We start from the raw sequence: 12,620 nt of genomic DNA on the forward strand, positions 1-12,620 counted from the left end.
AGTTTCATTCCATTGCTTCTGGTGTTTCCATGTCCAAATGAGAATAAGGATGATCCCTCTACAGTGTGACATCCCTTCAGATATGTGTAGACAGCTATCAAGTCTCATCTTAGCCTTCTTTGCAAGCTAAACATTTCCAGATATTTTAACCGTTCCGTGTAGGACATAGTTTGCAGTCTGCGCACTATCCTGGTAGCTCTTCTCTGATCGTGCTCTAGTTTTTCAACGTCTTATCAATAGAGTCCTCATGATCAAACGCAAAAGAGGTCCATGTGCTCTATGGGAAAGAAACTTTAATCTTTAAAGTGTAACTAATCTTTTGAAATATTTTTTGATATGTCTTAGCTCCTGTTTAGTAATGTTGGTCTTCAGAAAGACACCACCAATCGTTTTAACAAAAACCAAGGGGCAGATGCATTCGGGCTATCCTCGAGAAGAGCAATGTATGGGCTCGATTGAAAATCTGTGAAGCCTAATAGTTTCATTTGAATTGAAGTTTTAATTACTTCTGTTAGGCGTGTATATATCATAGAGAATATCTATAGCTTGGGAACTCTCACGTTTCACTATGAGTTCCATCTGAAAAAATCAGTATTTTTTAGTCTTTGTCACCATTGTTTTGAATGGGTGCCAAGTAGAGATGAGGGAATTGAATCACAACATATCAAATTTCTTACAAATTTATGGAAAAATTTGGATTTCCCAGCATCTACATTTTTTAAGATTCGACTCCCTAATCCAGCAAAGTTGGCGTGAATCGAGCCCCATGTGACCAATGTCTGGTGAAGCACTGTTGAAGACTAAAGTGGAGACCAAAGAGTAGCATGCAGAAGACCGGGAACAAGACAGCTGAGTATAACCAGCAGGAAGGGTGAATATAATCTTTTATTATTTTTTAACCCTTTAGGGTCTGGACCTCTGAGCATAATAAACGTCTTTTCAGGCCAGATTCGATTCAAACACCAAATTTTATCCCAATAAAATTGACTTTGCCGAAGCAAATATTTGGGAGATTCACTTATCTCCAGTGCTGTGTAATGCCACATTTCTCCTATGGTGATGCTGCAAGGAAAATGTGTAGTTGCTTAATGCTTCTTCTATCGCTAAAAGTGTGTATTACCGCCTGACCTGCAGCGATCAACTGTTTACGACCATGTGATAGGATCCACTGCTTGTCTACAGCATGAATGAAACTATTTTGGAGGACTGGATATGAAAAACAAGAATAATTTTACCCTAAAAATGAAACATATGACATCACTAAAGCACCTCAATGATGTCATCATAGAAGTATGGAGTCTCAGTGATGTCACTGGCCAGCAGTAAAGTGATGGTTTAGCATTGTGAAATGGAAGGTTCAGACTGGAGCTACAGAGATGCACATTTCCTCCCTCTCTTCCTTTTTTTTTTCTTCTAAACAGTAGAATAAATGTGTAATGGCATCTGCTTCGTTCATTGTCTAAATGATGGGAATGAGGCAAAGCATGACTGTTTTTGTTTCATACGTGGCACTAACGCTGTTAAAAAACAAACTAAACATTGCTTTTCCACCTCGTGGATGCTAATATTTATTAAAGGCTGGAATAGTAATTGTGAAGAATATTTATCTTGATAATGTTCTCAGCTGTAAAATGCCTCATTGCATGGAAACAAAGTAGAGAACTAAAGCGCTTATGGAAATGAGAGCGGTGAAAAAACTCATTGCATTAATGTGTCGGAATCTTCTTCTAGTTAAGGCCATTGGAATTCAGAAGCCGAGGAAATGCTAGAAGATTAGAGGGGGTGTCATTTATTCTACATATTCTTAGACGAAGGCTGCTACACAACGAGACCGTTTCCAAATAAAAATGTAAATGTACAACTCATAAACTACTTACTGCTCAATCATTCATCAACAGACACTGAAAGCGCTCTACCAGACATATTCCGAAAAATTGATGGCAACTTCAACGACTGTTCAAGCTTTAGTTGAACCTATCACCTGCACATCTAATGTTTCCAACTCTCACAAAAAGTGATTTTACTACCCAGTGGTTCAGGGGAGCAGGGTTTAATCAAACTCAGGGCAAATTCTACGTGAAATGTATTTATTGTTCATGGTTTGTGTAGTTTTTCATTCTGATTCAAATGTTCAAGAGTAGTATTCGTTCCTAAAATGAAGAGAAATCCACTCTTACCTTTCTGAAAATTTAGTTGACTCCAATTTCACACTTTACAAGTTAGATACACTCTCAAACAGGCACCTATATCATAAAGAACCCAAAAGATTAATATAATTTTTTTGGTCAAACCTAGGTTTGACCAAAAGTACCCTTACTCTGGGTTTTTGGTCAAACTTGACCACTCTTGTCTTGAGCCTACATCTCAAATGTAAAGGAAATATGCATCCTCTAAATCAAGAGATGTCCACCATTACTTTTCTGTAAATTTCTTTAAAGACTCCCAATTTCTTACAATACAAATTAGACTCATATAGCATAAAGAATGCTAGACAGAGTGATGCAAACATTTTTTTCTTCAATGCTGTCTTGCGCTTTTATCTTGAGTGAAGAAGAAAGAATGGATCTTCTAAATGAAAAGACTTGCCCAATATTCATTATGGACCCCCATTTCTTATAAGTTAAATGACTTCACACACAGAGCCATATAGTATAAAGCATGCTCAATAGTTATTCAAAAGTGTTTACTTCGAAGCTGGCCACTTTTGAGTGATGAAGAAAGATAAGGGGTGAAAAATATTTCTCTTCTGGGTTGGAGGGGTTTAGATATGAAATGGGTACACCCGAGGCTCAACTGGTCTACGAACAAGACAAGAAAACCCCAGCTCACCACAATTAACCCACATCAGTCCAGAGCACATTTGATCATGTCAACTCGTCTACCAAAGGACTTAAGGATCCTCTAGAACAGTTTTTCTCAACTCCAGTCCCCAGGACCCCTCAACAGATCATGTTTTCAGGATTTCCTTAGTATTGCACATGTGATGGAATTATTATCATGGCATCAAAAAATGCCACAGGTTCTCTCACCTGTTCAATACTAAGGAGATCCTGAAAACCGGATCTGTTGGGTCCTGAGGACTGGAGTTAAAAACACTGCTCTGGAAGGGTTATGTTTATCTCAACAACTTAAGCCTTGGGGCCAATCAGTGAAGCAATCGAGGTAGCAACTCACTTGCTGTTGGAGTTATTACTTTTTGTGATTTTTGTATAAATAACAGGTTACCACTTATTGGGTTTGTATTCTCTTCACCCCTTTACTCATCCAAGACATAGGTACTTCTGGTGTTGTGTAGGCTTTCCTTTACCCTTTGTGTCTAATGCTTCAAGAGTGATCAAAGTAGACATGTTGGGTTGACCCCAAACTGTCCATTTGATTTGTAGACCTTTTCACAGCTGTATAGTCCACACCATAGCGACCCAATAAAAAATATAGAAGTTTTCAAAGTTACTTCGATATTTGGACGTAATTCACCCACACGGCATGATGCTGATTTATTTGTCAAACTCTAGGCTGTTGGCTAATCGGTAGAAAATAGTAAAAAAAAGATCTAGAACTATTCCAGCAAAAGAGGCCAAAGGAAAATTATATTCAGCAGAGAAATATGGGCACCAGGTGGTTGTCATCTACAGTAAAATGTTATACTTCTACTGCTCTTATATCAACATTTTACTTGGTGCTCCACAGCTATTGTGAAATAGACGTCTTCTGGCGCCTGTTGCCGATAAAATAATGACAAGAGGTTTGAAGAAATTCTCCGAGCTGCAGAACGCGCCAGCATTAAATACATTGTGGCCATCACTTGGAAAACTTCTTGTTTTGATGTCTGGGAAAGATTTACACAAACAAGCTGAAGAATGAAAGACGATAAACTAAGACGGAAAGTTTAGTTTGTTTTGTTTTTTTTGTTTTTTTTCTCAAGATCCAAAGTTAATGATATATATAGTACGTGAAGCCGGAGCTGCAAGCAATTAATAGACAAGTCAAATTTGTGAAAATATGTTATTCCTGCGGTGATTTAATGATTGTTCCATATGTCACTTCTGGAGACTGCAAGGTACAATTACAGCTTGTGCAGCTGCCTAAACTGTCACCATGAAGAAGAAGCTTTTCATTCCCTTTAAGATGCCGATATTGATTTTTTTATACCATTGTAATTATTGGATGAGACATGTCCGACATGATCTAATTGCCTAATATCGAAATCATTTCCACAATTAATGGATTTAACCTTATGACTGGTGGTGAAGATGTATTATCAACGATGACTAATTAGTAAATCTACTTTATTTAGCAGTAAGTAATTTTGGATAGGGCAGTAATAAAGTATTCATTGTTGGACAGCTATCATCGTAACATCCTACTTGGGGCTCGTTCAGATGAGCTTATCGGTCCATGCCACGATTAAGGATGCATTTGAAATGCGTTGGTTTTTGTACTATTTTTCACTTGGGTTATGAAGTTTTAATTGTACTAATAAAAAGCATCACTTTTATCCCCTTGGAGCTAAAGCAATCTTTTTGGATTCACGTTAACTAGTTCCGATGGTTTGCATGTAAAAAAATCATAACATGCACTACTTTAATTCATACTCGTCCATTATAAGTCAATGGGTTTTCAAAAAGCGGATCACGTACAGTTCACCATCCGTATGGCATCCATTTTTCACGGATCCATTCTAATTACAAAGATGGGAAACTGTATTTGGCTTATTATTATATTTTAAAATTCTAATGTATTAAACAGATGTCATACAGAAGGAAAAAACTTACATACTCATGGCACACGGATGACAATACGGATACAAAACAGTTTTTTCTGGATGTAAAATGGACGATTTTTTATATATACACTTGTCTGAACCCGGCCATAGTCAACAAGGTAGTGATCTTTCTCTTAAAGGGAATCCGTCACCAGGTTTTTGCTACCCTATCTGAGAGCAGCATAATGTAGAGACAGAGACTCTGATTCCAGCAATGTGTCACTTACTGGGCTGCTTGCTGTAGTTTTGATAAAATCCCTGTTTTATCAGCAGGGGATTATCTCTAGAGGACTAGTAAACCTGCTGCCAGATCATCAAGCCACGCCCCCCATCACTGATTGGTAGCTTTCGGTGTACACTGTACATGGACAGAAAGCAGCCAATCAGTGGTGTGGGCGAGGTTATACAGAGCTCAGCTGTCAGAGAACTGCTAGATCTGCAGCAGATTACACAGTGATTTTCTCAAAACTGCAGCTAACAGCCCAGTAAGTGATACATCGCTGAAATCATGGTATCATCCCCTATATCATACGTCTCTCAGATGAGGTAGCAAAAACCTGGTGATAGATTCCCTTTAATTGCATTTGATCTCTGAATTTTGTGTTCAGAATGTTTTTATTGAAAGTTTTATTGAAATATTATGGGGGAAGGGGTACAAAAAAGAAAAGGGGAAGTCATTATTGATCTCTGAATTTTGGAGAAATAGGATTCACTTCACCTGGGGAAGCTTTAGTTTGCGGCCCTAGAAGAGGTTTATAGATGTGCAGAGTTCTCACAACAGGACCTTGGATACTGAGGTGGCTTGAAGAACCCTCTGCCACCAAAAAAGACATCAGGATTGCATATGATAGGTCAAGCCCCATTGTAGACTTTGCTGTAAGGCCGGGACCTCTATTTTATGACTTTGTTCTGTGATAGTCGCATTATTTGGATTTTATTTTGCATTTTATTTTGGGCTGCCTTTTTTTTTTAGGCTCTCTGTCCGTACAAGTACATTTTATATAATTTTTTACTACTGTCCTATAATCCAAATTTTTATTTAATTCCACATTAAAGGCATTGTCTCATAAGTTCAACTTAATACCAACCCAAAGAATAGGTGATACATTGTTGATCGTGGAAATCCACAGAACAGGGATCTCCGCAGAATGGAGAATTGGTCAAGCATGCACACTGTCATTCCATTTAAAGTATGGAACATGGATGAAACTGTTGCAAAATTTTTGAGCAATATGAAGTTGAACAAAAAAAATTGTGACTTTTGATGTTTTTCCAAATTTTCAAAAAATGGACGAAGTTTAGTCGGAGGGGGTGTGACGTAGCTTTGCCTGACAAATTCAATATAATTTAGGCCACGAAAGTGACCTAAGTTATAGCACAAATGTAGTCCATGAGCGGAAAACATTTTTGTCTTTAGTTTACGGGCAGCTGAAAGATGCACCAAAGTCAATGCCTCATGGCTCATTCTACTCAAGCAGACTCTTCATCAAGATTGGGGTACAAAATGCCAGTCTTGATGAATCAGCCCCAAAGTCTATGTGACTAATGGAGATAGTCCAACTCCAAACCACAGGTCAAGGATTGCAGTACCAGGCGTAGAGACATAGACAAAAGAGAACCTCTTGTAGGTGCAACATATGAGCACTTTGCTCTCCAATAGACCATCAAAGAGAACTTCCTTAATGTCTATCCATGGATATCATGACTCATGATACAGTAGTACCCTGTGGCGGACACTGAATAGGGCTCCTATGTGAGGACTGTATACGGGCCCTTTGCAATCCAATAGCTCATGATAATGCACGATTCCACCTTTTTTGGAGGTGATGGTGGCCCCCTTACCTCTTGGGCCCCTGATTGGCTGCACAGGTTGCACCAATGATATGTCCGGCCCTGGTAGTCCCAATCTAACAAACATTCAAAAATTGTTTTTACGGCTGGGTCATCTCTCTACCAAACCCCTGTGCACGGTTTATATATGTTATGTCTGTCCCTGATGGGTTAAGTCCAATGTTCACCTACTTTTTAGAGTACTTGACAGCAAAGTTTTCATCGTATATTCATTCCTTATCTTTCTTTGTATTTTTCAGGCAGACAAGAGAGCAAGAAACCCCGCCGGACTTCTTCTACTTCTCAGATTATGAGCGACATAACGCTGAGATCGCCGCTTTTCATTTGGACAGGTGAGACTGATACAATATAAGATATGGGATTTTAAGAGAATTTTTTATAAGCCAATGGATATACCAACTTCTTATCATCCAGAGACTTGTCTGGCGCAACCTTCATGCATCGTGTCAGCAGGAGACATTCAGTGACATTATGCATTAGCTGGTGCTGTCTTGTGTTGTCAACCACTCACGATGGAGCTGTGCCATAGCGTTTCGTAAGACTCCTTCACACAGTGTCCATAGTTCCAATCTTACTTCCACACGCAGAGGATTTTGGGCCAGTCTGAATTGCTAGCTGTGTTTTCCAATGGAAAATGTTAACTGTTGGCAGTATCGGTGGTATTTTACCCCTTAAAGAGAACCTGTCATTTGCCATAAACATGTCATGTTTTTTAACTCGTGTAAGTGCTACTATTCGCCTGACTCCGGTGATGTTTTTCTTTTGTTCCTGCTCCTCTCCATTCCTGAGATATGTTCCCTTCTTCCTTCTAGTCCTTTTAGTCTGGATGTGGCCCTCAAGGACGCGCCCATAGACTAGAGTTGAGGATCACGCCCACTTAGTTAAAAAGACTAGCTATACATGCAGGGAAGAAGGGGCCATATCTCAGCAACGGAGAGGCACAGAAACAAAAGAAAAACAACGTCAGATTCAGGAGAACAGCAGCATTTATACCAAGTGAAAAATGCAAAAAAATTTGTCAATTGACATGTCCTCTTTAAGGCCTCATTATGTGACCTTTTTTTCTGACAGTCGGTATATAATTATTGTAAATGTATATAGCATCTGTTCTGGTCCTGGTTTGATTGAGGTACTGACAAAAGGTATTTAAGGAGAGGTAAAGTTTAAAGTAAGATATTTTATTGGTTTAATAAATATTTTAAAAGGAGAGTATAAAACCAAGGTTATAGGACAGGGTCCTGAATAAAGTGGAAGTGGAAAAATCGAATGGATGTAGAGGTCAATGTTGAGTGGAGATCGCCTAAAAGGAAAGAGGAGCGGTATTTAGAGGGTAACCTGTTTGACTCTACTCATTATTGACATATTGGTATAAACTATTACCTGTTTGGTCTAGTATGGCTAACCGTATAGTAGCTCAAAACCGTATGATAGTACAATAATTTAGATCACTCTGGAAAGAAGGAGGGTGAAGGTCAATAAAGAACACAGTGGGAGGTTGGAGGAACTAAGATGACTATCGGTGGTTTACCTGAGTTAGAGAGAAGTAGCTTTAGTTCAGTCGAGTTCTGTACCTCTGAGGTAGTACTGGTTATACACTCCAACCCAGGGTGAAAGGTCTAAGAATTAAGAAGATTAGATATTCCTTTGCAATTGGTTTGGAGAGCTAAGTAATTTATTGGGGTAAATTACCTGAAGTTGGAAGGTTGAATATCTGCGGGATACCCAGCTGTGAAGTGGGTGTTGATTTATCCCTACAGTGTGGTAAGGATCGGTAGGAACCTTTTAATTTCCTCCCTGTCACTGGGTTATGAACCTTTGGGTGATGGTAGGAGAGAGTGTTTATTTCTGAGGGACGTTAATCCTATAGTTGCATCCACTTACGTGTAACTTAGTGTGAGTATACTTTCTGCTATGCGCAGATAGGTTCAAATGGTGGTTCTAGTATGTTTTGATCTATTAAGTCCGTTGAAAAAAAGTTGGCAGAGGATGGACAGCCAGCAAAAAGTCCGCACTGCGCTGGTGTCGTTTCTAGATTAACAGTATTGCCCAGCGATGGTAGCGGTGCTTAGAGAGCATGTAGACTGGCTGATGCTGGTGTAACGTTCGGTTGAGCAGCAGTCTGGGTGGTACTAATTACGTACCTGTGGATGCGGTGGTCCGGAGTCGTTGGGGAGCTTGTTGGCTCACTGACCTTTTCAAAAAGAGGGCTGCTCCATGAATTCTTGCAGCGTTGGTGTCTCGCAGCACATGGAGTCCCGGCCGGAGGCTCCTTTGGTAGCCGGCATATGATAGTCGGCGGTAGCGCTCGTAGCAGGAGAGGACCTGCATGACGTAGCGTCACGTGGTTTCCCGGGATGAGGTAGGGCGGATAGCACTGAGGACCTTTCCTACGCGTTTCGGATTTCACGGGATCCTTCATCAGGGATGGTCCTGTAAGTGCTAGGTGCTTTCCTTTATACATATGTACTTGGTCCTCATTATGCTAATTGGTTGCAGGTAGATAGTAGGAGGGAAAAAGCCTTTATCTTGATGACCCTATTAGCTAATTTCTTTCTTATGTCCAATTTAAAAATCCAACTGCTTTCAATTCTAGATATATATTACTAGTGTGAAGAATATTACAATTCTAGGTATATAATTATTAGTTCTTGCTTGTATCTAAAAAAAAAAGAAAAACCCAAACACTTCCTATATTTTCCATTAAATGAGTTTTACTATCCCACCCACTTCTACATCCCCTTAAATCATAGCTGAGAATCATAAAGCCATAACAAGCAAGACAACAAGCGATTCAGCGCTGAGCAATGTCAATGATTTACAGACTGTGCGGCGTAGAATGGACACATTTAATGCAGCCTCTCTGAGCCAAACACAAGCAGATGGAGCTTCCTCATCCAGCGCTCGGTAGGCTTCCTACTTAAAGGGGACCAGATGATAATCTTGTCCATGTAATCTGAAATCAGACGTCAACCGACACAGATACATGGATAATTGCAGTAGTATATTAGCCGATCCATGAAATGCTAATTAGGGCACCATATGCAGATGAACATGAGACTGGCAATAGGCTATTAATATTGCAAAGACATGTCTGTAGTCGGAGGCGCAAAGCGTATCTGTATCCCTGTATTCCATGAAATGTTTAGAATTGATCTGAATAAATGTCATTATTTCTAATTAAAAAGAAGAGATTTTAGCAAAGAGCATTTTAGTCTATGATGTAGGATCTGGGCTCTCCTCCGGGGCATACACTTTGGTGGGAGGGTCACATAGAAAAGTGAAGATGAGGTCTTTTCTCCTGACATCTACTCTCTCATGGATTTATTTGCACCTTGGTAAATCTAGATCACCTCAACCTTTAAAGGGTGAGGTTTAGAGCCCCCCGCCTGGCTCCAGTACTTATGTCTCAAGCTTAAGACCCAATTTCGGAGAAACGCTTCCACACTAGTAACATTCCTCATATCTTTTAGATGATGAAGATGAGCATAAATGGGGTCCACCTGACTTTGAAAAAAGTAAAAACAACAGTAAATACTATTAAGAAAACAAAAATAAACTCTACTCTTCTCTTCCTTCCCTGGCAGAGCCTCCGAAGTTCCTCAATGTCTTTATTTTTTTGGAAGTGAAATGCAAGTGATCTCTACAGATGATCTTGTGTCATGGTGGTTAAATGGGTATTCTCAAGTTTGGAAGTTATTCCTTATCCAAAAGACTAGGAATAACTTCTCTATCACTGGGGTTTCCAACAGATGGAACCTCGACAGATCCCAAGAACCAGGGCTCTGAAGATCCGCATGTGAATAGAGTGGTGGTCGATCATTCATTTTTATACTTATGGGAGTGATGAGGATCACCCACCAAATTCTGTGCTCTACTGTACCCTGTAGTCCTATTAAGGATGACTGGAGCAACAGTGGATAACTTCCAAACTTTAAAGAACCCCTTTAAAGGGTTATTGCCTTGATTTAAAGTTCTAACCTATCCAGAGGAAAGGTGATAACTTGTGGATTGGTGGGGTCTCACGACAATGCTCCATTCATTTTGTGTGGGACTGCATTAAAAAGCTGAGACATGTACTCGAAGACCTCTAGAAAATGGAGCAGTGATGCATGTACCTGGCCACCAAACCATTTTGGTGGGTCTTTACTGAGCCTCATTTTCAGGATCCAACCAGTTGAACCTCCATCATTCTACAAATTATCACCTTTCCTTTGGATATTAAATAACTGGATATTAGGAAATTGTTTCTACATGTATCAAATTTTCCTAGATTATTCACCAAAAAATTGATTTACCAGAATTCCCATTTTTTACTCTGTTCTTCACAAGGGCCAGAAAGAGGTTTAAAAAAAATAATAATACTCACCGGCCCTCCAATCACTGGTGCGATCTTCACAAGGCCATCTTTGGTGTCTTCTTGTGCCCAGCATCTTTGGAGTCTACTGTGCTGACTGGGCCTCGACATCATGATGTGCGTCGCATGGAAACTGCAAAGATGCCGGGAGCCAGAAGACGTTGATGGTATCAAGCTCTGGAAGACATGAAAATAACTAAATGAAGACCTCACCAGTGACTGGACTGAAGAAGACAACCAGAGTGTGGTAGCATGTGGGCTACAGGTGAAGGCTGGATGAAAATTATTTTTGTATTTTTTTTACATATGTTGTTTATTATTCTCCGGTATCTAGAAAGATCTCAGATGATAATAATGTATATCTGATTGTCGTTCAATAAATTCAATGTAAATGGACATTCCTGGACAAATTCAATTTAACTGCTGAATTTAAAATTTTGATAGCGATAACTTTTAATCACTGGAATATGCCTTTATGTACTTTTGTGGCATCACTTAACTAAGCCATGATATAAGTTGTATGGGTCTGCTGCTAGAACTCTGTGTGGCATTGACCTGGTCTCTAATCTGAGCTGCTATTAACCTGCGATTTCTATGGCTGGTGACTCGGATAAATTTATCCTCAGAAGCAGAGGTGACTCTTGGTCTTCCTTTCCTGGGGCGGTCCTCAATTTTTCGGACTGACTGACCTTCATTTCGTAAAGTAATGATGACCACTCGTTTTTCTTTACTTAGCTGCTTTTTTCTTGCCATAATACAAATTCTAACAGTCTATTCAGTAGTACTATCAGCTGTGTATCCACCTGACTTCTGCGCAATACAACTGATGGTCCCAACCCCATTTATAAGGCAAGAAATCCCACTTATTAAACCTGACAGGGCACACCTGTGAAGTGAAAACCATTTCCGGTGACTACCTCTTGAAGCTCATCAAGAGAATGCCAAGAGTGTGCAAAGCAGTCATCAAAGCAAAAGGTGGCTACTTTGAAGAACCTAGAATATAAGACATATTTTCAGTTGTTTCACACTTTTTTGTTAAGTATATAATTCCACATGTGTTAATTCATAGTTTTGATGCCTTCAGTGTGAATGTACAATTTTCAAAGTCATGAAAATACAGAAAAATCTTTAAATGAGAAGGTGTGTCCAAACTTTTGGTCTGTACTGTATATAAATGTAATATGTCTTATTAGAGAAATCTGCTTCTTTCTCCTCTTGGACTGATCATTCATTCACAAAATGTTCTAATTCACAGGTAGAAGCTGTCTTCAGTTAATACAGATTATCCCTTTACTGAGATATGAGATGACAGTTGTTGCTCATAAAACTCTATGGAGAACTGTAACTGTAGTTTCAGGAAAACTTGCAGTAGAATATCTGTGTCTTCCTCTAGCTCTTCCCTAGAATGTCTGTGTCTGCCTCTAGCTCCTCCCTAGAATGTCTGTCTTCCTCTAGCTCCTCTCTAGAATGTCTGTGTCTTCCTCTAGCTCCTCCCTAGAATGTCTGTGTCTGCCTCTAGCTCCTCCCTAGAATGTCTGTCTTCCTCTAGCTCTTCTCTAGAATGTCTGTCTTCCTCTAGCTCCTCTCTACAATGTCTGTCTTCCTCTAGCTCCTCCCTAGAATGTCTGTGTCTGCCTCTAGCTCCTCCCTAGA

At 39.6% G+C, this 12,620-nt stretch overlaps 1 protein-coding gene across 1 annotated transcript in view; it reads left to right on the forward strand.

The window, feature by feature from the left end:
- FAM20C (FAM20C golgi associated secretory pathway kinase) overlaps positions 1-12,620 on the forward strand; it is a 193,475-nt gene that overhangs the window by 118,319 nt on the left and 62,536 nt on the right. Inside the window, exon 4 of the mRNA XM_073648018.1 lies at positions 6,853-6,945. Within this exon, the coding sequence (XP_073504119.1) occupies positions 6,853-6,945 (93 nt within the window). The remainder of the gene's footprint in view (positions 1-6,852; positions 6,946-12,620) is intronic.

The sequence above is a fragment of the Phyllobates terribilis genome, unplaced genomic scaffold, assembly GCF_046119375.1.
Source record: "Phyllobates terribilis strain yellow unplaced genomic scaffold, ASM4611937v1 Scaffold_9__5_contigs__length_417890890, whole genome shotgun sequence".
NCBI lineage: Eukaryota > Metazoa > Chordata > Amphibia > Anura > Dendrobatidae > Phyllobates > Phyllobates terribilis.